Source organism: Lissotriton helveticus, chromosome 3_1 (assembly GCF_964261635.1).
Source record: "Lissotriton helveticus chromosome 3_1, aLisHel1.1, whole genome shotgun sequence".
Lineage (NCBI taxonomy): Eukaryota > Metazoa > Chordata > Amphibia > Caudata > Salamandridae > Lissotriton > Lissotriton helveticus.
This window is the reverse complement of record NC_136061.1, coordinates 232,305,193-232,331,032: the sequence shown is the minus strand read 5'-3', so window position 1 is coordinate 232,331,032 and position 25,840 is coordinate 232,305,193. Positions and strand designations below refer to the sequence as shown.

Here is a 25,840-nt window from a genome sequence, read left to right as displayed (position 1 = left end):
TTTACTCCTTGGCAGACTACGTGGATGGGAGGTGCGCTCTCTAGACCTTGTCCTGTGTAGAGAGTGGTGCCGAGTACTTCTGAACGGGGCAGGCATGAACTAATGCATAGATACGTTTCAACTTTGCCTTTTTTTTGTTTTTTAAACAAGATTAGGTCCACACCGAAACTGAGAATCAAACAGGAATGTGACCTTTGCCCCATGGGTGGACATGTAATGACTTTAGTTGAACAGTATCAGAATTGATTATCCCGCTTGTATGATTGGCTGGGTAAATGGAAAGGTGAAAGAATACAATATGCCTATTCTCAAGTATACTCATATTTTACCTTTGACCTGGACCTCCATCACATACGGCAAACATTTGTTGATCTGTGCACGAATCATGTAATTCTTGTAGACAGCGCAAACTGTGCTCGTGGACTGCACCGGAGGTTCTCCAGTGATGTCCCTGCTCAGAGATCTCCCGCGCTAGTAAATAATCCTCCATTTAGCACCTTCTTGCAGCTTCCAGCCACCCGGATGCATAACCCAAAAAACATAAACAGCTGTGTGATGAGTGTCTCTGGAAATGTTCTCTCTGGTCCCACAAAGCCGGCACGACATGTTCTCCATAAACCATGAATACATGCATTGATTCCAGGATCATGCCGTCTCCACTTCTGTACAATCAGGTCTTGGGTTACATCCCGGAAGCTTCATCCCACAGAGTACAACAAATTATCATCTGGTTCCCTCGCTGGAGCTCATCACATTTCACGACATTTATCCATATGCATCACGCCCAGTGTTGTCCTGTTTTTCTATTTCAGACAGGACAGAATACGCGCTCTGCTATACGACATACACAAAGCAGGATGACGACAAACCAGGAAGCATTGCAGCTTCCAAGCAATCAAATTGATAAAGCACATGGAAACCAATGTGTGTTAGTACAGAGTTGACAAACCAATACCTGCCCAAAAATATATATATATCAGTCTATCTAATAATCCCTTCTCTCATGCTTTCACTGGGGTGCATCCGCTGCACCACCTGTCTTACAGTAGTACTTAAAATCAAGAGGCATGTGGTGTTTAGCAGAGCTTAAAACTCAAAGAAAAGGTGGTATAGTGAGGATTTAGATCTTCAATAGAAGAAGATTTGGAATCAGATTTTTGTCATAAAATAAATTAATAAATAATGAGATTTAAAAAAAAAACTGTTCACCTTGTGTCTCAAACTATAAGTCTAGGCCACACACTGTGGGCTGATCCATGAAAAAACTAGTTAAAAATTAAAGCAAAAAAGTCAAATTGTCCCGCGGGTATGCAGACAACAGATGGGCAAGCAAGGTATAATAAATTTAAATGCATGCGAAAATAATTTGCATACATTTGATTTTCAATGTGGGCATATGTTTTGTTCCATTTATACAGCCTACCTCAAAACACCCTTCACAACCACTGCTCCAACTCTCATCACCGAGGGCCGGGCTACCATTTCAGAAAGGAGACAGAACGTGTCCAACCTCTTTACTTGGGGGCTCGGCTGAACGAGAGATGGACGTATACTCTATTGTATGACATAAGGATGAAGGTCTTGAGCTATAGGTAGCACCCTGTAGTTTTTTTTGTCCAGAAAACGTTCCTATGCATCGTTTAACCCCTTCAATGTTTTTATTTCTTACCCCGAGAGATCACTGGGTGCCAGCTATCATGGTCGCCAGCAGGTCAGATGTTTGTTGCTGTTTCCTGGATTTTTCAACTGTACGATTCGTCTTTGTCCCCGGTTGAATAATCTCCTTCAACCGTTTATAGAAGAAACAGTCATGCAGAGTTTTGAGGTACAGCTTTGATGCTACCCCACAGGCGAGGTCTTCCTCCCCTCTCTGTCTACAATCCAGTCAGTATTAGATCCCTGTAGCTATGCGCGTGTACCCTTCTTCAAGCATATGGTGTGTGACTTGCCTATAGTTTCGGTAGATCACTACTAGAGAGTCCGACTTCTGTCCTTGACCCTTCCTCACCTGTACCACTGCTTGGAAAATCCGTGCTCAAATAAAGTGTGGTATCTGCACACAACTTTTATCAAATTCCTTCCTGCAAAGCCTGATGCGACCATGATAGATTAGCAAGAAGGCTGCAAAGTACTCTCCTCTGTGATTGGCCAGAGACTTCAAATTTCAAAGAAAACTCCTCAGCAATTGGGAGCTACAACAGTGTCCAGTGCCCCATATCGTGAGTACTGGACTCTCCTGCCAGTACTTTATATTCATTTGAGAGCACATGGCAAGGCACTGCAGAATGTGGACCCAGCTTGGTGTTCATTTCCCTTTCCAGTTGAGGCTGAAACAGACCATGGCCACTGAACCTACACGACTTTTTAGCCCACCTTGGGTTGCATGATCAGTGTATGTTTTACATTTACAGGTCATGATAATCCCATCTAGAATCAACCTATCCAGCTAAATGTTATTTTTTTTACCTTATCTTTTCAGAAGGAGATCAAGACAATATCTTGTCCACATACCATATTGATTAGGCATACCTCAAATAAAACACACACATAGCATTCCCTATGTGTTGACAGTATTTACTGTCCGATTGTGAGCAAGGTTGGGATCTGTGTACCCGTCCTGATGAAGAAGTATTCAACTTCGAAACATGTTGACACCGACACATAGGAGGCTTTTTGTACATTAATACATCATAATCCTCCGCCTCACGTCTTTTAACAATACCAGCAGGAGGTTTATTAAAATTCTTTCTAGTCCTACCTGCCAGGTATTTTTTTTAACATTCACTCACCATTCACCTCTGACCCTACCACTCACTTCCACTCTCTCACACACCTCACACACTACACATAGAGGTCACATCAAGTGCTCCCGCGTATTCGTTGGTTAGTAGCACGCCACGCTCCGTAGAGAGGTGCGAAGACCCTCTATGATGAAGCATGACACCAAGGGCCCTTTTGGTGTGTGAGGGGTATTTTAAAAACACAATGTGCTTCCCACCAAATTAGGAACCACATTACTAGTGAGATTGTCCATTGGGTTTCACTTTAATCCTTGTGGGTGGATTCCTTATGTTTATAAAATATGATAAGGTGAGACTGAATCCACTCCCTGTTTCCCGCTGGACACGCCCTCTCTCCACTCCCTCTTTTGATTAAGATAATCAACCACGACTACAACTGGACTGTTCAGGAAGCTATGGCATTTTCACACTCACAAGCCCATCACTCAGATACCTGGGTCTGCAGGGATAGCATGCAGAATGAAACTGTAAGGGGTGTCCTAAGAGCAGCAGGATCTCAGGAAAAAGCTAGATGGACAAAGAGATTGGGAAAACCTAGTAAAAACCCATGATCAGCAATAGGCTGCCCCCTAAAGTGATCACCATCAATATAATTAAAGTACAATTAAAATGCCAAAAAAATCATGCATTGAAAATGTCTGTCCACTTTGGTATGTACCTGCAATTTCTACAATGTCGCCAGGCACGATATCCCGGGCTCGGATCCGCTGGACCCCACTCCGATCGGCACGGACCACTTTGCCCATTTCCGGTTCGTACTCTTTCAAGGCTTCGATGGCACTCTCTGCGTTTCTTTCCTGCAAGCAGGGAGTCGAGGTTACATTCTTACTTATAGATCTGTTAGGTTTAGTGACGGCCAATATGGCGGACTTTGTGTTTATATTGCAAACCTTTTGCAACTTAAGTACATGGGAATGTTTTTATGATTTGTTTCTGTAAGACTGAGTGTGAAAGACAATATTTGCATAAAAAAGTATTATATTGGTTGTGGGTGTAAGAGAAGGAATACGCACATGTGGCACGATAATAGTTGTGGTAAGAGATTTCTTATGCATCTGATGTCAATATAGTCACTGAATTCGCAGGGTAAGAGCAAAGATGGAGCGGGAAAGCGGTGTTACACAAGGTAAGGAAATGGGGAGATTAGAGCCGCCTAATTGTGCTCATCTCACATCAACGTTTCGTCACACAAATAATGAAAAGCACAACTGCTTAAATGTTCTCAAATATTTTAGTCTTTAAAGAAAATTTCTGCAGACATGCCCTGTCCGCCCAAGCAGGTAACCTGTGTGGTATTACTTATATATTACACCCTATTTCCAAAGCCTGTAAGATGGCACCCAAACCTAGTCTCTTTCAGAGCTAGCACTTCATTCTCACAGGGGCCTTCCGGTCAATGATGTCATAGTGTATCTCAAAGCCCAAGCAGACATCATCAAACAAAGGAACATTCTAGAACTACTACTGTTATAAAGGACTGGACAAAGAGAAATGTGTTTTAAAATGAATTACGGTTATCTCTTAAAGATGAAACGCAAACACTACCTAGATGACATATTATCAGCAATAGGTTTCTTTATTGAGGTACAGCTCTCTGTAGGCAGACCTAGTAATTATGTTTACAGGAAGCCTAGCCAACAGTCCATTCTTGGCAGAGCTTTCTTGGAAGAGTCTCCGATACACTCATGAAAATACTGCCGATGACTCTACACTGCACCCTTATAGTGCTGGACTGAACTGTCGGTTTATTTTGGGAACAAGACCATTCCTAAGGCCATCACAGTGACCACATTTTGGAGATTCGTCTTTGCTGTTAGAAGTTCATTTCCAGCACTCATCCTGTCGTGGGAAGTTGGAACTGAACACACCCCTGTGGGAAAAAGGCCAAGTCTGTGTGTAAACTTTCAGCCTTTTTGATATCAAATGCAACAGAAACTAAATTTACATTTGGCTGTCAAGGTCTCCCTCCACTTCTGAAGGAGGTTAGGAGTTATTATCACACATTTTAAAAAAATGATTGAATACACATTTGTGATGAATACAGACTGTTGTACCTGTCAGCCTGAAGGTGGCCTTTCTCCAACCTTTTAGCCTCTCCTCCATTTTGTTGAACCTTATTTTTGTTGGCCTTAGGACTGCAGGCATTTTACCACCACTGTTAACCGGTGCTAAAGAGCCTGTGCTCTCTGCTTAAAACATGGTTAATTTGGCTTATACCTAATTACCATATCTCATTTACTCATAAGTCCCTTGTAGCGAAGTATTCTATATACCCAGGGCCTGTAAATTAAATGTTACAAGGATGTGCCTGCAGCACCTATTGTGCCATCCACTTAGGTAGCACCTTCAAACATGCCCAGGTCTGCCATTCCAGCCTGAATGCAGTTTCAAACTGCCATGTTGACTTGGCATTTAAGCCCCTTGCCAAACCTTAAGCTCCCCTTTTATTATATATAAGCCACCCCTAAGGTAGTCCTTAAATAGCCTATAGGGTAGGGTAAGGGTAGTCCTTAAGTAGCCTATAGGGCATAGTAATATGAAATCAAAAGGTTGGACATGTACTTTTAAGTTTCACATGTCCTGGTAGTGAAAAACTTCCAAATTCGTTTGTCCACTACTGTGAGGCCTGCCTCTCCCTTAGGATAACATTGGAGTTGCCTTATTCCATTTTTTAATTGTAATTTCCAAATGGGAAGTGATAATTGGATCATGTTTGGTGTCTCCAGAATTGGAATTTGAAATCCTAACTTATGGTGAGGTTGGAATTTAAATTACAATTTTGAAAATGCCACTTTTAGGAAGTTAATATGTTTCTTTCCTTAGGCCTTTTGTGCCTGTAGCCTCTCTTGGGTCACATGATTGGGTGTAACTGACAGTTAAATTTTGTGAATTCCCCCCAGTCACCCGACAGAGGGATTAGATGAACCTGGATGGCCATCTGCCGGCAGGCTGGGGGGGCCGAGCTGAGCACAGCCCCTCTTACAACTAAATAGCCTGTACTGTGCTGTGCTGACCTGTTGCCTTCTTGCCTGGAGAAGAAGAACTGGACCTGCAACCCATCTTGAACCCAGGACTCCAAAGTGTCTCAAAGGGCTAGTCTGCTGGCCTCCTGATCTGAGCCTCATGAACATAAAAGGCTCCCCTACAACCTCTGGACCGGTCTTTGGCAAGTTCCTGACCCCCAAGTAGTGCCCCTCAGATCCTGGACCCTTGGTGTGGCTCAGTATGATCTTAAATCAAGCTTTTGGGCTCTTCGGCACAGCTAACGGGCCCGTTTGCACCGGATGCGCCACTCCCACTGAAAATCAGCACAAGCTGCCACCAGTCCTTTTCACACATCAAGCATCGATCGCCACAGAGGACAGCCAATGCGAGGCACCAACCCACACGGCCATTAGGCCTGTCCTGCTCCTCACACCACACCGACCACCACCAGCAATGCTCTCCTTTCTCCCTGTGGCCCTCACCAACGCGTATGGGATTCTTGGCACAAAACTTACAAAGGTAAAATTTCAGCAGAACTAATCTGATACTTTATCCGACCCGCACTCCATCGCGATGGCCCTGAACTTTTTACTTTGTCCCAGTCCACGGCAACCAGATATCCCCGATTGGAGCTTTATGCTTTTCTGTGCTATTTAACAGTTTGTTCTTTAAAAACTCATAAAACCGGGTCTACTGATGGGATTTTTGTCATTTTGGTCATTTTTTAAAATTAATTTTTGCTCTATTTTTCTTACCTGTTGTGGGATCTTTTTGAGTTTTCACTATTTTACTGTTTGAACCGTTGCACAAATATTTACACATTGCCTCCAAGTTAAGCCTGACTGCTCTGTGCAAAGCTACCAGGGGGTGAGCACATGTTAATTTGGGATTTGCTTTCCCTTACTTTGGCAAGGATTGTGGTTGTTGCTTGACAAGGGCTCACACCCCAGTCGACCAACAACTCAATTTCTAACACTAACAATACTTAGCATTCTGATATCTCTTGAGCTGCAGTTTTGGTATAGAGCGGTATGCAGTGTTCAGCTGGGTCAACCATTAGAGGCAGTAAGTAGGAAATAAGTGCTGATCGGGCTGTAACACACCTGCCAAACACCCACAACGGCGTTGATTATCAAAATCAACATGATGACAACAGGTTCCACAAAGGCTGTTGAGGACTCTTCTCCACCTTCAAACCAAGCAAGAATCTGCAACAGAAGACAGAGAGATCATCAGGACAGGAAGAGAGGCAAGCATGCACAAGTAGAGGCCAATTCCAATGCTACACGATCATGTCAATCTCCTCCCAGCCTGATCTACAATACAAGATTCATGTATCGCCTTATGTAACCAAAAACTCCTAGCATTGCCTACATGAAGTCGATTTGTAGGGAAATGGTTCATTGGTTGGTTTGGGTTTGCTGCTGTCATTTGGGGGATTGCCTTGTTGTATCGTCTATCTTTAGGGTTACTCATATAAGCCAATCAGATAAGAGCCAAAGGTTTGCTCTTGCAATGATAAGAATGCTTTGAGGAAATTATTTGCTGTTATACCAAGACAAATTCCAATATTAAGCATAAAGCAATGCCTATTCGAGTCTTAAAAGGTTTTACATTGGGTTGTAACCTTTAGCAAAATTCCTGAGAAAACACAAAAAGCACAGTACTTTTCACTACAAGCATGTTGGTTTCTTTGCTACAGTCCCAACAGATATTAAAATACACACAACTCAAATTTTGTTATAACAATTTGGAGAATAAAATATAGCTAAGCCACATCTCTATTTTTTTTTGTAACATATTTTTATTGGGTTTTGTAGTTTACAGTATCAACGTGCATTTGGATACAGGATGTCGATTTGTATTTCTCACATATATACCATATTACATTGCCATCCGTACAGTGATTAGACAAATAACTTGCCGGTCTTAAGACGTATCATTTCTATATAAAACTGGCGGTACAGAACTGGGGATCCGTTAATGGAGTTCTGGGATAAGCCACATCTCTAAATGTTTGAGCCCATCTGCTCATCTCTGGCTGAAATCCCCCAATCATGGTGCATCCCGATACATATGTTTGTTCATACACACCATCACACAAAGCACACTTAGATACACCAGTAAGAGCCTCATTTTAAGTTTGTTGGTCAGACTGCCGAGAAGCCAGTGGAAGAAATATAGATGGTTAAGTGCATCTTGGGCTTCCCGCCAGGGAGGGAGTTTTCACCTCATGTGTCTCCCACAAGTGCAGTAGGAGCACTACCTGGGATTAAACCTCTGTGGCGGCTGTCCCAGACCCACCTCTCAACTCTTCCCCTTCTGGCTCCCGCTACCTTGTATCTGCCATCCTTCAACTCCAGGCCAAATGCACTCCCATCACCCCACTCATTTCTGCCGCTTCCTGCCAGAATTTGTAGGTCTTGCAAATGGGCTCCAAAATCTGGGGTACATCTCCTGGACGCACTTTGAAATGTCCTCAAAGTGCTTGGAGTTGTCTCCTTGCATGTCACGGCCAGTTCACCAGTATTCTGTGCAAGAGCACCATGGTTACCTCGTGGTCCCACATTTAAGTGGCACCATCACTTACAGAGAAGGACCTATCACCTTAAATCAGACAACCAGCCTCGCCCCTATTATCAAAAATATAATCCCAAGCACATGGAAGACCCAGTGACGGTCTGAAGATGAACCCGCCATGTGGCGTGCGACCGACATCTGCTTTCTAGATGGAACAATGCAGCATCAGAGCATCCCACTCCAACAGCACCATATACCAATTACCATTCATATGCAGGCTTACACCTACCGTAATATAACAGCCACAGGGTCTTCGATGGACAAAGGCCTGAGGCTCTCTTGAAATAAATGGAAGTCAATGCCAGAGGCCGAGTGCCGCTACATATATGCATGTTAACCTGCATGTTAGAAGTCCAGACATGACTAGCTCAGTCTTTCATTCTTCTGCGGTGTTAGAAAAAAGTTACACATATTTGATTTGCAATATTACGCAATATTTAAGAGCCAAAGATGTTCAGGGTGTAGTGGATGCTGTGCCAGTGGTGAATAAATACAACTCTGCGCCACCCATTGCCTGCGATAGGGTGGTTCATCTTCCAGCAGGCACAGGAGCATGGTGGGCTTGCAAAATCATGGCTTGTAGCATACAGAGTGCAGTTCGAAATCCAATAATTTACTACAGGCTCCTTCAAAAGAAGTGGGGTTCTCTTATGCTCAAACTAGGACTAAAGCCACCCTGTGTATGACAAACTCAATTGTTCGTCATCATTTCCTGTTCCGGGACAGACAAGATTCAGTGGCCAGGACCGAAGTTAGAAGACGATAAGGTTCCCGCATGGATGCATGTTATGTTTTGGGAGACTGCAATCCCTGCCTTTGGTCATCCATACTTCCTGTAACCCAGTACTGAAGATCTTAATTTTCTCTATTGGTCTAAAGCTGATATCTTACCAGCTTCCTGGAAGTTGTCCACCACATGCAGTGCCCTCCGGCCAAACAGTTTCTGGCAGCCTGCTGGGTGGAATCCTTACTTTTGAGCAGAATGTGTGGATTTGCATGCTGACTGCACAGTTACTTAAAGGAAACGTTCTTTGGTTTCGTGCTTAATTTGAGCCTGTGGTTTCCGATGCTCAGCACCGGCACTTAATTGGTTTCCAGTGCTTGGCACCTGCACTTAATTGTCAACACCACACTTATAAACCTATAACGCGCAACCGACATTAAAATACTACGATTATTCGTTAATGATGAAATAAACAAATACATGATACCAAAAGGAGTGGAGTCCTATTATTGGAACCCAAGGTGTGCCCTATAAGAGGAGGCTTCCAAATGGTTGGTTGCGCGTTATAGGTTTATATATCACACGGATGCGAAGGGACGGACGCATCACTCTAAGGAGCACCCAAACCAAACGATACTAAACACCAGTTAAACCAGCAAGAAGGATTAATTTTTGGCTTCTATCATAGGCTGTGCACCCACCGCAATTTGAATTTAGAACACCACACTTATGACAGTCTGCCACATGGGGGTACTGCTCATCCAATTTGAAGAGGAACAGAACAGCAGTAGTTTATGAATGCAATATACCTTTAAAAAAATTACTAATACCGGTCTCCTCACCATTCCTTTAGCTTTGGGGATCCGGAATAATCTTTACTGTCGCACTTGCAGGGCAGAGAGGTGTTTAGTAGTAGTTTTGGTACCGCCATTAGCAACCATGATGTCAGGGACAAGAGAGGTGTAAGCTGCAGTGGCTTTGAAACTTGTTAACTATATCCCTTTTTGTAGTCTTAGGTCATTTACTTTTCAAAAACCTGCAGCATGAACACGTTGCAGCCGCACTGCACATGGGCGCAGAGCTGCACCATGCAATGATGATAGTGTTGCAGAAGCAAGCACTCACAGAAGCCTGTGTCTGTGTGCTAGACATTCATTCCTTTTCAGACGTGCAAAGTTTCTGCAATTGTGCCACTGAGGTGTTAGCAGCCTTTCCTCTGACAAGGGCCTTCTTTTCCCTCCACGAAACTAGGCGTCGTTTAGTGAATTCAGGGGGTCGGCAGGCGCGGTGCGTCCATTGGGGCGTAGGGGCGAAGCCCCACTAAGCCCCATGGACCCACCACGTCGTCACTAGAAGCCAAACACAATTATTTTAAAAAATCGCGCTATCTGCCGGCCGGGAAACCGGGAGACACCCGACCTTCCCGGAGTGCGCAAGGGGGGGGGGGAGGGGGGGGGAGGATCGGGCTGCTGCAGCTGCGCAAGTGTATTTTTGGGCACAAACATGCCCGCGCATGCGCAGATCGTTTTCTTGTGAATTCCCCCTTAGAGAGAGGACCAGGGGGCGGGCCGCAGCCCCCGGGGTTACACAGGGCGACTGGGCGAGGAGTCATGGTGCCCGCCCAGCCAATCCTGGCGCAGGATTGGCTGGTCACTACATAGCCCGGTTACATAACCCCTGACGGATAGCACGGCCGACTTTGGTCCTGGGAAACCAGGTTCGAGCCTCTTATCGAACCATAAAAATGTATACATGACTTACTTTGGTGTTAAATAAATAGATATTTTAAAAAACAAATAAAAATGATGTTCCGACTAAGGTGTGAAATTGGTGTCGAATAAATACATGTTTTTAAAAACAATTAATATTAATCATGTATCATTGGTGCTGGAGTACAAGGTTCGAGACTGGTATTAAACACTGACAAGCTGTGTGCAAGTTATATGGTCATAAAAATACATGAATGATGGATGCAGGATGGGTGGATGCATGAATGGATGCAGGATGAATGATGGGTGGATGAATGGGTGGGTGGATGCATGAATGAATGATGGATGCAGGATGGATGCAGGATGGGTGGATGGGTAGATGAATGAATGATGGATGCAGGATAGATGCAGGGTGGATGGATGGGTGCATGAATGAATTATGGATGCAGGATGGGTGGATGGATGGATGATGGATGAATGATGGGTGGATGAATGGATGGGTGGATGCATGAATGAATGATGGATGCAGGATGGATGCAGGATGGGTGGATGAATGAATGATGGATGCAGGATGGATGGATGGATGGGTGGGTGGATGCATGAATGGATGCAGGAATGGATGATGGATGGGTGGATGGATGGGTGGGTGGATGGATGGATGCATGAATGAATGATGGATGGATGCTGGATGGGTGGATGGATGGGTGGATGAATGAATGATGGATGGTGGATGGATGGATGGGTGCATGAATGAATGATGGGTGGATGGATGGGTGGACACATGAATGGATGCAGGATGGATGATGGATGGGTGGATGGGTGGATGGGTGGATGGATGGGTGGATGGATGGGTGGATGGATGGATGCATGAATGAATGATGGATGGATGGATGCAGGATGGATGCATGGATGGATGGGTGGATGAATGAATGATGGATGCAGGATGGATGGGTGGATGGATGGATGCATGAATGAATGAATGATGGATGCAGGATGGATGGGTGAATGCATGAATGAATGATGGATGGGTGGATGCATGAATGAATGATGGATGCAGGATGGATGCAGAATTGGTGGATGGATGGGTGGGTGGGTGGATGGATGGGTGGATGCATGAATGATGTATGGATGGATGCAAGGTGGTTCGGGCTCGCTCACTGCGCTCGCTGCGCTCGCTGCGGTGCAATATGCAAATTAGTTTACGCCCCCACCACTTTCAAATGTCACCAGCCGCCCCTGGGGGTCGGTTCTCACCGAGCAGCGCCTGCTGTTTCTGAGAGAGCACGCAAAGGTGTCTGTGCACAGAGGATACAATACTGCTTTAGTGGGACTTTTCGATAAGGGAAACAATGAGTGAAATCAAGAAGTGTGTGGGCTGTGTGTGCAGTGAAACGGCCACGGTCGGCTGAGGTGACACGAACTTGGTGATAATAGTGCACAAATGGAGCAAAAGCCGCTTTACAGTTTTTGCTGCTTGTGTAAAAGGAAGAGGAGAAAACCGCCGTTGTACGATTTTTGCCTCAAACTGATATGTGCCAATTTCAGCCGAATCTGAGTCATCCTTGAGTGGAGAAAACAGTGCTTCTAACATTCTTTACTATGTTAGCAAGCACACATAGAACAAGATTTGGCAAAGCCAATGGGTCTGGCTTTGATTTGAGTCCGGAATAAAACATGAAAAACAACCTACCTGCCTCACTGAAAAAATGCACACAAAAGCAAAGACTCCTTTCTGTGTACACTGCATATTGGAGTTAACGATTTTAATTTGCAATGATTCAGAGTACTTTCAAGATGTAATGTAGTCCCTAATCCTGCATGGAAGTACTCCATAGGAGGCGGAGTGAAATATCAAGCAGCCAATACCATATTGGTGAAACGATGCCAGGTCAGACCCCAAAAAGTGAGCTCGTCCAGCTTACTCAAAAGATTGCATTTATGCAAAGAGATAAAAAAAAATATGCACTCTAGAACAACAGGGTAAAGGAGGACTTTTCTGCATTGGCACAAACATCTGGAGTAAGACTTCTAAAGAGCCATCTCCCTCCTGTGTCCTTTACACTTGTTGCCCAAAATAATGAACTTGTGAGCGGAGGACGATTGTATGATGCACATGCCTGTCGCGATGGCTACAGAGCAAAGTCAGCGATGTGGACAGGTGGAAAGGACCACACCCTTTCACCTGTCCACAATCATTTTCCACAATCATTTTCCTTAAAAGACACAAATGGGACTGTCCTAGGTCGTTAAAATGCAGCCTGTAGCTCTCTGCCTCTTGGGCCCAAGATAGGCCAAATAAAGCCCCATCAAGCTTTGTGGACTCCACACAGGAGCCAGCTTTCACGAGCTCCCCGGCAGGCATTGTGGAGGGCAGGGACAGGCAGAGACAACGAAGGCTGAGGAATGCTCACTGTCCCACCTAGATCCCACTGTCCCACTCTAATGCGCACCCAATGACAGCAAGGGGGAACAGCCTTTACAACGCGGGCATTACCACGCGCTGCCATTACTACGCTGCTTTTACAACGCAAGTCGTTTCAACGACTTGCGCTGGAGGGCACTGTTGGCAAAGTAATAGTTTAATTTTCTATTCCAACACCTTCCCTATGTCAACGTGGGCTGGAGTTGGAATAGAAAATTAAACTAATCCACTATCCAGCCCTTGCAGCGCAAGTCATTGTAACGACTTGTGTTGTAAAAACAGCGTTGTAATGGCACGCGTGGTAATAGCCGGCGTTGTAGTGACATACATCCACAGCAAGTGGTGCAGAGCTGAGCTCCTGTCAGGAGATATTTGTTCTCACTCTGAGCCGTTGCAAACTCTTTAGTTCTGGTTGTGGGCACCCTCTTGCACTCTGGCACCAAACAGACGAGTCTGGGGGTGACATTGAAGGTACCCCTCTCTAGCGATAGATTGAATGCACACACTAATGAATTGACTAAACACGTAGTGCTTAGTCTCAGATATATAATAATTAGGGGTCTGTGTATAGAATTGGTCCTGAAGATGGCTATCTGACCTTACTGTATATAGCTGAAACGTGTAGACCTGTTGGTGAGCGAATCCATTAAAAAAATTCTATCGGCATCCCATGCTGTTTTAACCTTGCCAAAGTTTCCTCTATTAAAGTCTATAAGACTCAGGAGACCTACAGGCAAGTTTAGACATAGATCCCTCATTAGTACAATCAAAGAGCTCCGCTGTCTCACAGCGTAGAGCCCCACGGGTATACTAGGTATCTCAGGAGAGGACCCAAGGATGAAATGCGCCACTAGAGGTTCTAGGGGGTGGAGTGGTCCTTTTACATAAACAAGAACACTCTCCACTGGGTCGAGAGAAAATCTAGAAAAGAAACCACACTGACTTCTCTCCCCTTTGGTTATAGGATTTGATTTGGAACATGGCTGGTCAGTATTCCAGGGACATGACCAATGAAATGATACTTACTACTGTATGTTCTAAGGCAGATACTGTGAAAACAGAATGTGCCATAGAGTGGGTCTAGCTGGTATGTGCACATTAAAATCATTATAAAAATACCCGATAGAAGGCCCATCATTACAAGTATTTACACCCCTCCTGGCAGGGCGTCAAGCCTTTTTCTCGCTTAAAACTAGTGTCTATGAGATCGCCGCAAGAGCCACTGTGAAACACAATTCTGCGGCCTTGGTCATGACCAAGTTGCATGAGAGTGGTTGATTCGGAAGGAATGATAAATTCATTTCATGACAAAAAAAACAAGCTAGTCTCATCTCGAGCTGGCAGGAAGAGCTGGCCACACTGTTGCATTCCCAGATGCCAGTAGGCATGGATGGAAGGGCGAGGATATATTGGTTAGATTAGGTGTGATGCGCACAGCAGCAATATGAAACTGGACTTTGCCTTGCTACATGTGTTATGGGGAAAAAAAATGTTGACCCTTCATATGGAGAGAATAAACTGAAAGTGTTGTGATCAGTGTTTTATATTTTTCACCACTTTTTGCTTCTTTGCAAATCATGCACTTATGCTTGCTTTATGGATTACTACATTTTAAAATACATTTTTATACATTGCTGTGGTGATGGGATTTCCGTGGCGCGGCGGTAGGTTTGTCTGTGTAAGTATCCTCAGCTCCCAGTTCTGTGACCCACGCCTTGCCGTGCTCGATGCAGTATGTTTGCTAGGAGTTAGACTGCACACTAGAATACGGAACCGAACACATTCACACCTATGCCAGGACTCTTACGTTTCTACGTAAACATTGCATTTATTTGCCAAATATTTCTTTCCCCCACTTGGACGCGGCGTGGTTCCGGTTAATAGTTAACCTGATGAAGAGCAGATATTTGTTGTATGGTCACCTGATGGCTGGGACACTGCCCTCTGGCCCACCTCCATGTGAGTGGCATAGAGGGCAGCCACAAAAGTCACTTCTCTGGGCATGTACTACATCAAGGGTCTCATTGACGAAGCAGGGCAGTGTGGTGCCCAGCTCTCTCTTGCATCTGCTCCACCTGCTGAGGAAACGCTTCCTTTTCTGCCCAAAACCCACCATGTGTCCTCATGAATCCTTTCCAGGCTCAGCTATTGTAAAGCTTGTATCTTGGCCTGGCATCCTACCTCTGGGAAATCTTGCAGCAAGTAAATAACTTTGCACTCAGGATTGTCAAAAATCACTGAATATTCGATCACACATGGCCGGTATGCCAGGATCGACTTTGGCAGACAATGGATTCCAGCAGGTGCACATTCAGTGCCTCTGTTTGCACTTCCCAAGCATCCCTAGCATTACACACCTCGTCCTCTGCGTTCATCAGACCTTCATCTCTGCATCCCAGGAGGCACGAGCACACACACTGGTGCAGGCTCCTTTTTAGGTCTCGCGCCTAGTTTTACTTGGCTCGTAGACTGTGGAACATTTTGCCACTAGAGCTCAAGAAAATACAGTCCTTTGTGGCCTTCAGAAGGCCCCAAAATATTCCTTGTTTGCAGTCTCACTAAGGAAAGCTGGATCTGTGTGTTGCAGGCAACACTGTATACAGTACTATATAAAGTCAGTCCTTGCTCATGATTGGATGGCTTTCTTGTCAATCTCAGTTCACTGCTTTTCGTTGGTGGCTTTCTTCACTATTCTGTCTGTGTCGCCCAATGAGCATAGCAGGTTTACTCTTTGTTTTGATTTGCTAGAGTGCAGCCTTCACCTGCTGATGACATGAAATTTAAAAAAAAGCAAAAAAATGGTTCCAATACTTGCATCTCCCCATCTTGGCTCACCCAATTCCTCCACTCCCACTCTCCCTTCTAATGTCCCTTACAGCCCGGCAGGTGCCAGATGGCAACCTTAATAATGGCCTGGATGTTCTCCTTACTCTGCCTCTCGCCTCACCCTTTCTACCTTTGCTGCTCGGTGGCGCATCGGGTGCCTAATGACAGCGTCAGTGATAGCCCAGATATTGCCCCGCTGCACTATCCAGTGCTGCACCTCTCTATGTGGTAGCATTTATTGGCTTTGTATTGCCGGAAGCTTTTAAACTACATCTCTACTGGCAAAACCAAAAGCAGTGACTGGCAATGTTAAAACAGTAAAAGCATGTTTTTTCTTATAGTTTCAAGATGGCCGTCATGTTGCAGGATGCAATGTGTGTTGCAGCGGTGGCTCCTCCGCAACGGCAGAGGAGCATTGCCCCCGCACCCCACTCTAAAACATGAAAATTAAAACTATAACAAAACGGGTTAACCCCTTCGGTGCTGCGCGAATTCTCCCGCTGTGCGGGAGAATTAATAAGTGGGCAGGATTCAGATGGCCCCCGGCCATCCTCAGCACACGCCCACCGTGACGTCGGACGGCCACGAGCCATCCTGAGCACCGAAGAGGTTAAAAACCCATTTTATTATCGTTTTATTTTCGTTCTAAGTGACTGTGTGCTGAGACTTCAGGGCGGGGACAGGGGGTGACAGTACCGGAGGGGGAGTGGTGTGCACTGTTATCAGTGTGCATGGGGTTTTAGTCGGCCGTCTCGGACCGGCAATCAGTCATGCGCACTGAAGTTCTCTCCAACCCGAGCTGTGTTGTCGTGTTGGAGACAGCAGGCACAGGCTCCCAGTCTGTCTGGGAGAGCAAATTCACAGCGCTCAGGCCAATCCTGTAGCTGCTCTCATGCTTGAGAGAAGCTTCAGAATTACCTGCAGGCCAGTCTGGGAGCCTGTGCTTGCAGTCGAGAGGAGCAGAAGAGCGCGACGCTGGAGGGCGGCAGGTAAGTTCTTCATTCGTCTCCGTTTTCCCTTATTCAACCCCTGCAACCCCTCCCTTGCCCCGCATCTTTTACCTGACACGAGCCGCTCCTGGTGTGTTGTGTATTTATTTTTGAGTTTTACATTGTGCTAGCTAGACCCGAAGGTATCAGAGCGCTTTACATGTTATGTGCACAGGGTTAACAGCCAGAGAGGTAATATGAAGGTATCAGAATAGTCAAAAAGTACATAACAATACAACATTGAGGTAATGGCGATAGTGCCAGATTGGAGTCATGTCGCTGGAATTCTCGTGATGACATACACACACTGCGTCATGTAAAGCTGTGGCCATTTTGAAAGTACAGCAAGCAATGTTTCATTGTATTCTATATTTTTAACATGTTCAGTTGAGCTATGGCAAAGCCGATTATGTTGCTGGCTAAACAGTGGTGCAATTAAAAATAATTGCTTTGACAATGCTTGTTGCTTTTTGCTGTGTCAGAGTACTTGAATCTCTCTGTATGTTTTGATATTACAGAATTGTCTTCGCACGATCAAGCCCTGTTGGTAACTCAGAGTTGCACAAATAATAAAATATTGGGCATGGGTGGTCGACCCCTTCTCAAGTCCAGTCTTTCGACGACGCCGCAGGGACCATTCCTTGGAAGTCGTTTTACATTTCTTTCTTTTACCCGAATGGCTGTGCTCGATTGTGCCTTGGCTGAGACAGCGCGCTGAAAGCCAAGCATTACAGAGACTCGCGCAATGTGTTATCAGGGTTTAACAACACATTCTTATTCTTAGATGTTTCAGATAAAAGGGCAACTCTTATAAACGTTCCCATGTTCTCAAGGGATGAGTCATCGAATCGTCCCCCGCACCTCCAGCAGTCTCAGGCTGTGCAAATACAGAGCAGGGAGCAAATTAACCCCTGAGCAACGACACTATGGGCTGCTGCCACTGTGCGTTGTACACCCTCATCACCGCAGTCCGTGGTCGGCGTACTGCGCTGTACACCCTAAGCACCACAGGCTGTGGTCAGTGTACTATACTGATCACCAGTGGCCGAGGTCAGTGTACTGTGCTGTATACTGATCACCACAGGCTATGGTCAGTGTACTGCGCTGTACACCCTGAGCACCACAGGCCGTGGTCAGTGTACTGCGCTGTACACCCTGATCACCAGCGGCCGTGGTCAGTGTACTGCGCTGTATACTGATCAGCACCCCCTTTTGTACCGCTTTGTTCGCCATAAGTTGGCAGGGTATGCTCAGACGTGAGTCCCTTGCTCACTTTGCCACTGGATTCAAGCAAGCCTGGCAGAAGACGGCTGAAATGCCAGAAACCGGTCCTAGGAAGCTTGTTTCCGGTCCAGGGAAGGCATGGCTTAGCAGTTCGGGCTAGACTTTTCCCATGAGGCACAGCGTCAGACTGATTTGTATATGGCCATGTCTGAACTGGGGTGGCAGAGTGGGCTAAAGAACGGTGAAGGATTAAACCCAGATCTGTTGACTGGGTGTGAGTGTTTGATTGGTTCAGATGCTCCGTCCATCACCACCCCTTTTGTACCGCTTTGTTCGCCATAAGTTGGCAGGGTATGCTCAGACGTGAGTCGCTTGCTCACTTTGCCAGTGGATTCAAGCAAGCCTGGCAGAAGACGGCTGAAATGCCAGAAACCGGTCCTAGGAAGCTTGTTCCTGGTCCAGGGAAGGCATAGCTTGGCAGTTCAGGCTGGACTGTTCCCACGAGGCACAGTGTCAGACTGATTTGCATATGGCCATGTCTGAACTGGGGTGGCAGAGTGGGCTAAAGAACGGTGATGGATTAAACCCAGATCTGTTGACTGGGTGTGAGTGTTTGATTGGTTCAGATGCTCTGTCCATCACCACCCCCTTTTGTACCGCTGTATACTGATCACCAGAGGCCGTGGTCAGTGTACTGCGCTGTATACTGATCACCAGAGGCCGTGGTCAGTGTACTGCGCTGTACACCCTGATCACCAGAGGCTGTGGTCAGTGTACTGCACTGTATACTGATCACCAGAGGCCGTGGTCAGTGTACTGCGCTGTATACTGATCACCACAGGCCGTGGTCCGTGTACTGCACTGTACACCCTGATCACCAGAGGCATGGTCAGTGTACTGCGCTGTATACTGATCACTACAGGCCGTGGTCAGTGTACTGCGCTGTCTACTGATCACCACAGGCCGTGGTCTGTGTAGTGCGCTGTTCACCCTCATCACCACAGTCCGCGGCCGGGTCGCCGGGTTACTGCGTTGTACATACACCCAGGTCTTCAGTCGGTGGTCGGTGTATTGCGCTTTACACTGGTCACTAAATGCTGTGGGTTTGTGTATTGCGTTGTACAGTCTGATCACCACAGGCCGTTGGTTGGAGTACTGCATTGTACACCCTGATCACCGAAGTCCATGGTCGATGTACTGCGTTGTACACCCTGATCACCACAGGCCCAGGGCAGCTGTACTGCGTTGTACTCACTGGTCACCACTATCTGTGCGTAGCTGTACTGAGTTGTACAACCTGATCACCACAGTCCAATGTCGGCTTACTGTGTTGTGCACCCTGGTCCCCAACAGGGGCACAACTAGAACTAAACTTCAGGGAGGGAGGGGCTAATACTTCCAGCAATGAGGCAGGACAAGCATTTCCACAAATGCGGTCAAAGCTATCCTCATAGCCAATATGAGAAAAACTAGTAACAAAATGGACAATTTAAACATATTGGACAAACTTGATATTATAAGGAGCATGTTTTAGAAGATTTGACACTGTTCCTAGGATACTCACAGTGAACTTTGAAAAACAGACTGAGTGCACTGGCAAATAAAAAACAGCTTCTATAAATGTGAATCCAATGCATTCTATTTCAAGACAACACCATTTTGCCAGTTCCCTGCTTCCTTCTGTGCAGGATCATTTGCATGTGAAATATGCTCCTGTCCCATTAATGACTGAAGGCACGATTTAGTTTACCCAATTGAATGTCGCCAAATATTTATGGGTGAGGCTGCCCTTGCGTACTTGTCTCAAAATATTAGGCTTAGTGGCACTGCCTAATTGGAGTCAATGATTGTGGGTGGAGCCCACATGCACTTGTTTTTGGGTCCAAGATAAGGGGGAAGGGAGTGCCTGGTGGTGCATGAAAGTCGCACACAGTAGAATAATGTCTAGGCAGTCTTGGTTTCGGTTCTCCCGAAATTTGAAATAGCCGGGCATAGGACCCTGAGCAAAACTTTGGGCCCTGGCCAGTATTATTCTATGAATTAAGGACTGCGTTGTGGGTTGCCACACGTGAAGTTGGAGTAGGTAGCTGGTAAATAACAGGTTTAATTCCACAAATACCATTCCTTCTTCCGCAGTTAATTGTGTTACAATGAGTTGGTAATATTACCGCATGTAAATGCCCTGCCACACACCTGTTCTACACTAAACATTTCCAAAAGTTATGGTTAACATGCCACATTGAGCAGTTCACATATATACAAGCAAAATGAGCCACATTCAGCGAGAATGCACCAGGCTGTTGACGAGATGCCAAAAACGTTGACTTGTAGGGAGTATAGTTGGCACAGATGCATTCTCAAAGGCAGAGGTTTAGCTAACTAAAGATACAAAGTTATTTTTTAAGAAGATTTGTCCAATTCTAAGTCCCGGTAGAGATGGGCAGAATCAAAGGCAAGGGAGAGGCCATGTAATAGGCGTGCCGGTGCTCCATTTGAATTCATTCCAGTGTTTAAATCAACCCGTGTCGAAATCAGTGCTGCTTTTGTGCCACAGCCGTACCAGTATCTGTTGTGGTAATCTAAGAGACGGTTACTTTCTTCAATGAATGTAACTATTTGTGTTGACGCTGAGCTTTCAATCTTTTTGTCTAGAAATAATTTGTTATTGTATAGAAGTTAGAAGGAGACCTTGTTTGAAGGCCTCTCTGTTTTGGGGAGTTCTTTTGAGACAAGACCTTTATCCAAGGAGTTGTTGATAGTTCTGGCTAGATTCGTTGCAGCGCTATTATTGAGGATATTCTTGCATATATGAACAGGAATTAGATCTAGTGATGACGTCCTGGGTGGTCAGTAGGTTAAAGGTGAGTAATTGGTGGTTGTTTTCATAATTTGTTTCCTAGGGAACCGTGCAGCACTGTTGGAACTGTGATTGAGCATTGGGGAGGGAAAGAGGGGGTCTAAAATTATTTGGAAGGTTGAAGAAATGCAGGTGTGTCAGGCATACAGCAAGGGAAAGTCCAGAGGCCTTTGATAGTATTGTCAAAGCAACAGGATTTCGTACGGTACTGCGACTTCAGTTACTGTGGTTAGAGGACCCTTTTACCTGTGGACTCTTACATTGGGTTTGTCATCTCGAGACCCATCGTCTCCCCCACCCCCTCTGTTCAGATCTCCTGTCTCATGTTTAGGTCTCTTGACAACTGTGTGCTCTACAGGCCACAGGCCAGCTCTACAGGATATAGGGTGAGTTCCCCTGAAGCAAGGCGGATGTATGACGTTACAACGCATACTTTTACAATGCATTTTTTACAACGCAACATCCATTACAACGCATTCCATTACAACGCATGCCATTACAACAAATTTTTAAAAACTACCTTTACAACGCATTCCATTATAACGCATACCACCTTTACAACGTATACCATTACAACGCATAACATTACATTGCATGTATGGTAAGTATAGGATAGTGTAGGGGTGAAAAATTACTATTCTAACTCCAGGGTGGTGCAACAGTAGGGTAAGTGTTGGATAGTGTAGGGGTAAAAATTACTACTCTAACTCCAGGGGGTGCAACAGTAGGGTAAGTGTTGGATAGTGTATGGGTACTATGCGTTGTAATGTTATGCGTTGTAATGGTATGCGTTGTAATGACATGCGTTGTAGTGGTATGCATTGTAGTGTCAGGCGTTGTAATGGTTGCGTTGTAATGGCATGCGATGTAATAGATGTTGCGTTGTAAAAGTTTCGTTGTAAAGGTTGTTTCCCAGCAAGGCAGGCATCAGGTATCTTGGCTCCAGTTCAGCTTTCCCTACTACCTACTCGTAAATTTGAATACATATTCTGACAGGACAACTGTGCACTGTGCGCTACCTAGCTCCATGGAGTCAGTGTCATTCACTTACTAAGATTTCAATAAGAGTCCAAGGCACAATAGGTGCATATAGGAACTGTGTAAGATTATTGGTAATAATTGCATGAAAGGAAAGAAATGGAAACTATGATTTTGAATAAAACTGCAAGGGTTAAAAAACCACTCCATCTGGTTAATGAGTTATGTCATGGCAAGCCATGGCATAACTCCATGCGATAGTCTAGAAAAGTTAAGATACTTGTATAGTGCTGTGATGTGCATTTTTTAAAGCCCCATCACAGCATTATACAAGTAGTAACACTATTGGAAACAGACTAATCCACTTTTTAAACATTAATACCACAGCACCCAATTGATCTCATGAAATGCTTGACTCCTTTGGTAAACATGTTTTTCTATCCAGTAACACATTTCATGTCAGACCCAACATACAATGAAGAAAGAAAAAACAAAAAAAAAAACACACGTTCAATAATGAACAATTGTAGCGAATGGAAAGCCAGGAATAGCTGAAGAGGTCACACAGTACAATGGGCAACTATGTAAAACATTTAAAAACAAGTTTCAATTTGCGGTTTTCTGTCTTATTTCTTTGAACCAATCAAAGATCAAGCAGTGAAGTGGTGAATGCGCGAAGATTCCAGGTCATGTGCAGATGTTAGAATTCAAGTGATAACTGTCAAACATTCAAACTTCTCTAAAACGCTGAAGCTTGCGGAGATGGGCAGCCATCCACAGTGACAGGTCCAAGAGGTTATGGGACCAATGCTATAGCATCATCTCCAACCCTTTGGTCACGCTGCGTGGTAGCAGCAACTGAACGAGTCTGAACTGAGAGGAACAGAAAACCTTAATGCTGGCGCTTGTGTTCCCATAGTGCCGAAGCTTTGGTGCGCTTTCACAAGCCCCATTGTTGGGACTTTAGCACAGTGTCCATTATGAATATTGATCAACTATTGGTGAGACCTTGACTATTAAGCGGGGTCCTGTTATTCATGAGACCATGGTAATTGCGTTATATTGGATGTTAAATAATACGACATGCAACAGGTCGAAATGAATCGATCTAATGATGGTTTTTAAATTTCAGATTCGAATGCCCCACAACATCCCTCCCTTCACCACTGTCCTGATGAAGACCCCGTTCATAGGATTAAAAGTAACCTATGGCTAGGGGTCGAAACGTCGACGCCTTCTTATTTTTGGGACATCCGGCACATGTCTATGATTTATTGCAACCATGTATATAGCCGTGGAATGTTCTTGAACTGATGGTTTTCAAATAAGGCCTCAAAACATTTGGGTCCAATTTTTGAATTGTTTTGAAAATTTATATAAACTTTAGCTATTGCATTTTTCTTGAATACTTCTATTTCCTTATGACTTTTCACTTACTTGAGCACATCCCCTCCTTCCTTTTCACTACCCGACTGGGGCTTACTACTATTTACAAAATACAATGTATGTTTTACAAGTGGAATTTGGTATTGTCAAATAAAGGGCAATATCGTTTCATAATTGATTGTGGTTTGAGTAATTCCAGTTTTATTGTTCCTTTCATTGTCCTTTTTGGTGTGTGTCACACACAACACTAGTTCCTTGTGGGGACCCCCCTTCTAGTATATCACAGCCTCAGACAGTTCTCCACAATGGGACCTGCCTCCACAGAGCACTGCCATCGTGCAGGCCAATGGGTCCAAAGACTGAACTACGTTGTGGCTTCAGCAGCTGCAAAATCACCAGCACCCTATGCAGGCCAAGGGAGTTTAAGTGAAGGATTAAAAATTAACTCTGGAGCCAGTGCTACTTATCCCACCTGCAAGGTACTGTTGCTCTAAGTCCCCACTCTATTCCATCACTGCCTCACAGCCTCTGTCGTATTGCTTCATCCTTAACCTTTTGTGTCTGCTTACCCCTTCTGCAGCTTTTGCCTGCTTTCTCCTCCTCCTTTACCAAACAAAACACTTGCTCCAGTTTATCCCCACAGCCTCAGACTGATCCTCAATCCCACAGCATCCCCAAAGCCCAAGCCATAATCTCCCTCCTTTCGCCATCACTCTCCCCTCTTGCACCAGCCACTTAGTTACAGATGGAAATGACTAAGTAACCCATTGAGCAGACAAAAACAGGTATTCTGCAGGTGCCTTTGTAGAAATGTGTATATTTATGACAGTTGGGTAATGTTTAGGTCTCGCCTGTGACAGAGCAAGCACTGCTTGTGCATGCACTCTCGCTTGCAAGACATTTTATACATCAAGAGGCTTTGCCAATGCTTGCTATATTTGCAGCATAAGAGATGTGCTCATGTAAGTGCAGGTGGATTGTAGTGTGAGTGAATGCAGCATGAGTTTTGCGAGTGTAGGGTGAAAGGTGCGCCAATGTGAGTGCAGGGCAAGCTACATGAGTGCAATGTGAGAGAAGGGCCAATGTGAGTGCTTGGTAAGAGGAGTGTATGCAGAGTGAGAGGAATGAGTGCAGGGTGGATGGTGTGAGAGGGGTAAATGCAGAGTGAGTTATGTTATGTTATGTTATGTTAGTTAGTTTTTGTAAAGCGCAGGTTCACCATCCGGTCTCTTCGCGCTTCTAGAGGAAAGAATTACAACAGACAATGTGCGGGGCTGAAGTGAATGGGTTATTTTGTGGTCAGTGCCTCCAGGAACAAGATAGTCTTAAGTTTTTTCCTAAAAGAAAGGAGGGCAGGTTCCTTACGTAGACTGTCAGGTAAGTCATTCCAAAGCAATGGAATCAAGGTGGAGAAGGCAATGCCGCCTTTGCGGGCCAAGTGAAACCGGGGATTGGCCAAACGACAATCCTTAATATAAGCTGGGGCTTGACCGTAGATGGCCTTGTGGGCTATGCAAAGGCCCTTAAACGAGGCTCGTTGCCTAATGGGTAGCCAGTGCAATTTAGCCAGCAGGGGGGGAAGCCGGAGTCCGTCTGGGTTGGTCAAAAATTAGACGTGCCGCGTCGTTCTGCACCACCTGCAATCTCCTTGTTAATTTCCAGGGGAGGCAAATGTAAAGGGCATTCCCATAGTCCAACCGGGATAAAATTGTGGCAGAAACAATGACCTTAAGGGAATTGGTAGTGTGGAGAGGAACAAGTTTTCGCAAGCACCTCAATATCCCTGTACAGGTGCCAACCACCACCGACACCAGAGGTCGGCGTCGATTTTAATGCCCAAGCTTCTAACCACTGAAACTGGATTAGGGAGGACTCCCAGTTCCGGCGGCCAAAACAGGTCACACCAGGGACTATTGATGTAAGGGACGTTCAGGATCTCCGTCTTATCAGGATTTATTTTGAGAGAGTTATCGGTCATCCAACTTGCTGTAAAACGCAGCACCTCTTGTACGTGTGCCTGAGAGGCACTGGAGTTGTTGATCCGTACAAGTAGCTGGGTATCGTCTGCATAATTGAAGACCTGGCAGTCCAATTTGGCCAAGATCCCCACCAATGGTTGAAGGTAGAGATTAAAAAGCAAGGGTGACAGCGTCGAGCCCTGCGGGACACCACAAACCAGGGGGCCGGCGATCGAGTCCAGGTCCCCTAACTGTACCCTCTGAGTCTGGTTGGTCAAAAAGGATTCAAGCCATTGTTATGCAGATCCCACTATACCCACATTAGCAAGACGGGACAAGAAGATTTTGTGGTTGACCGTATCGAATGCCTCTGACAGATCTAATAAAATCAGGGCACTCGA

The 25,840-nt window shown here is 45.3% G+C and overlaps 1 protein-coding gene across 2 annotated transcripts in view; it reads right to left on the bottom strand.

Moving 5' to 3' along the window:
• The window catches only part of ATP2A3 (ATPase sarcoplasmic/endoplasmic reticulum Ca2+ transporting 3), a 471,091-nt gene that overhangs the window by 235,883 nt on the left and 209,368 nt on the right, over positions 1-25,840 (bottom strand). For both annotated transcript variants that reach the window (XM_078679687.1, XM_078679686.1), the window contains exons 4-5: positions 6,890-6,994; positions 3,460-3,598 (exon numbers count right to left, since the gene is read on the bottom strand). In XM_078679687.1, coding sequence (XP_078535813.1) covers positions 3,460-3,598; positions 6,890-6,994 — 244 coding nt within the window. The remainder of the gene's footprint in view (positions 1-3,459; positions 3,599-6,889; positions 6,995-25,840) is intronic.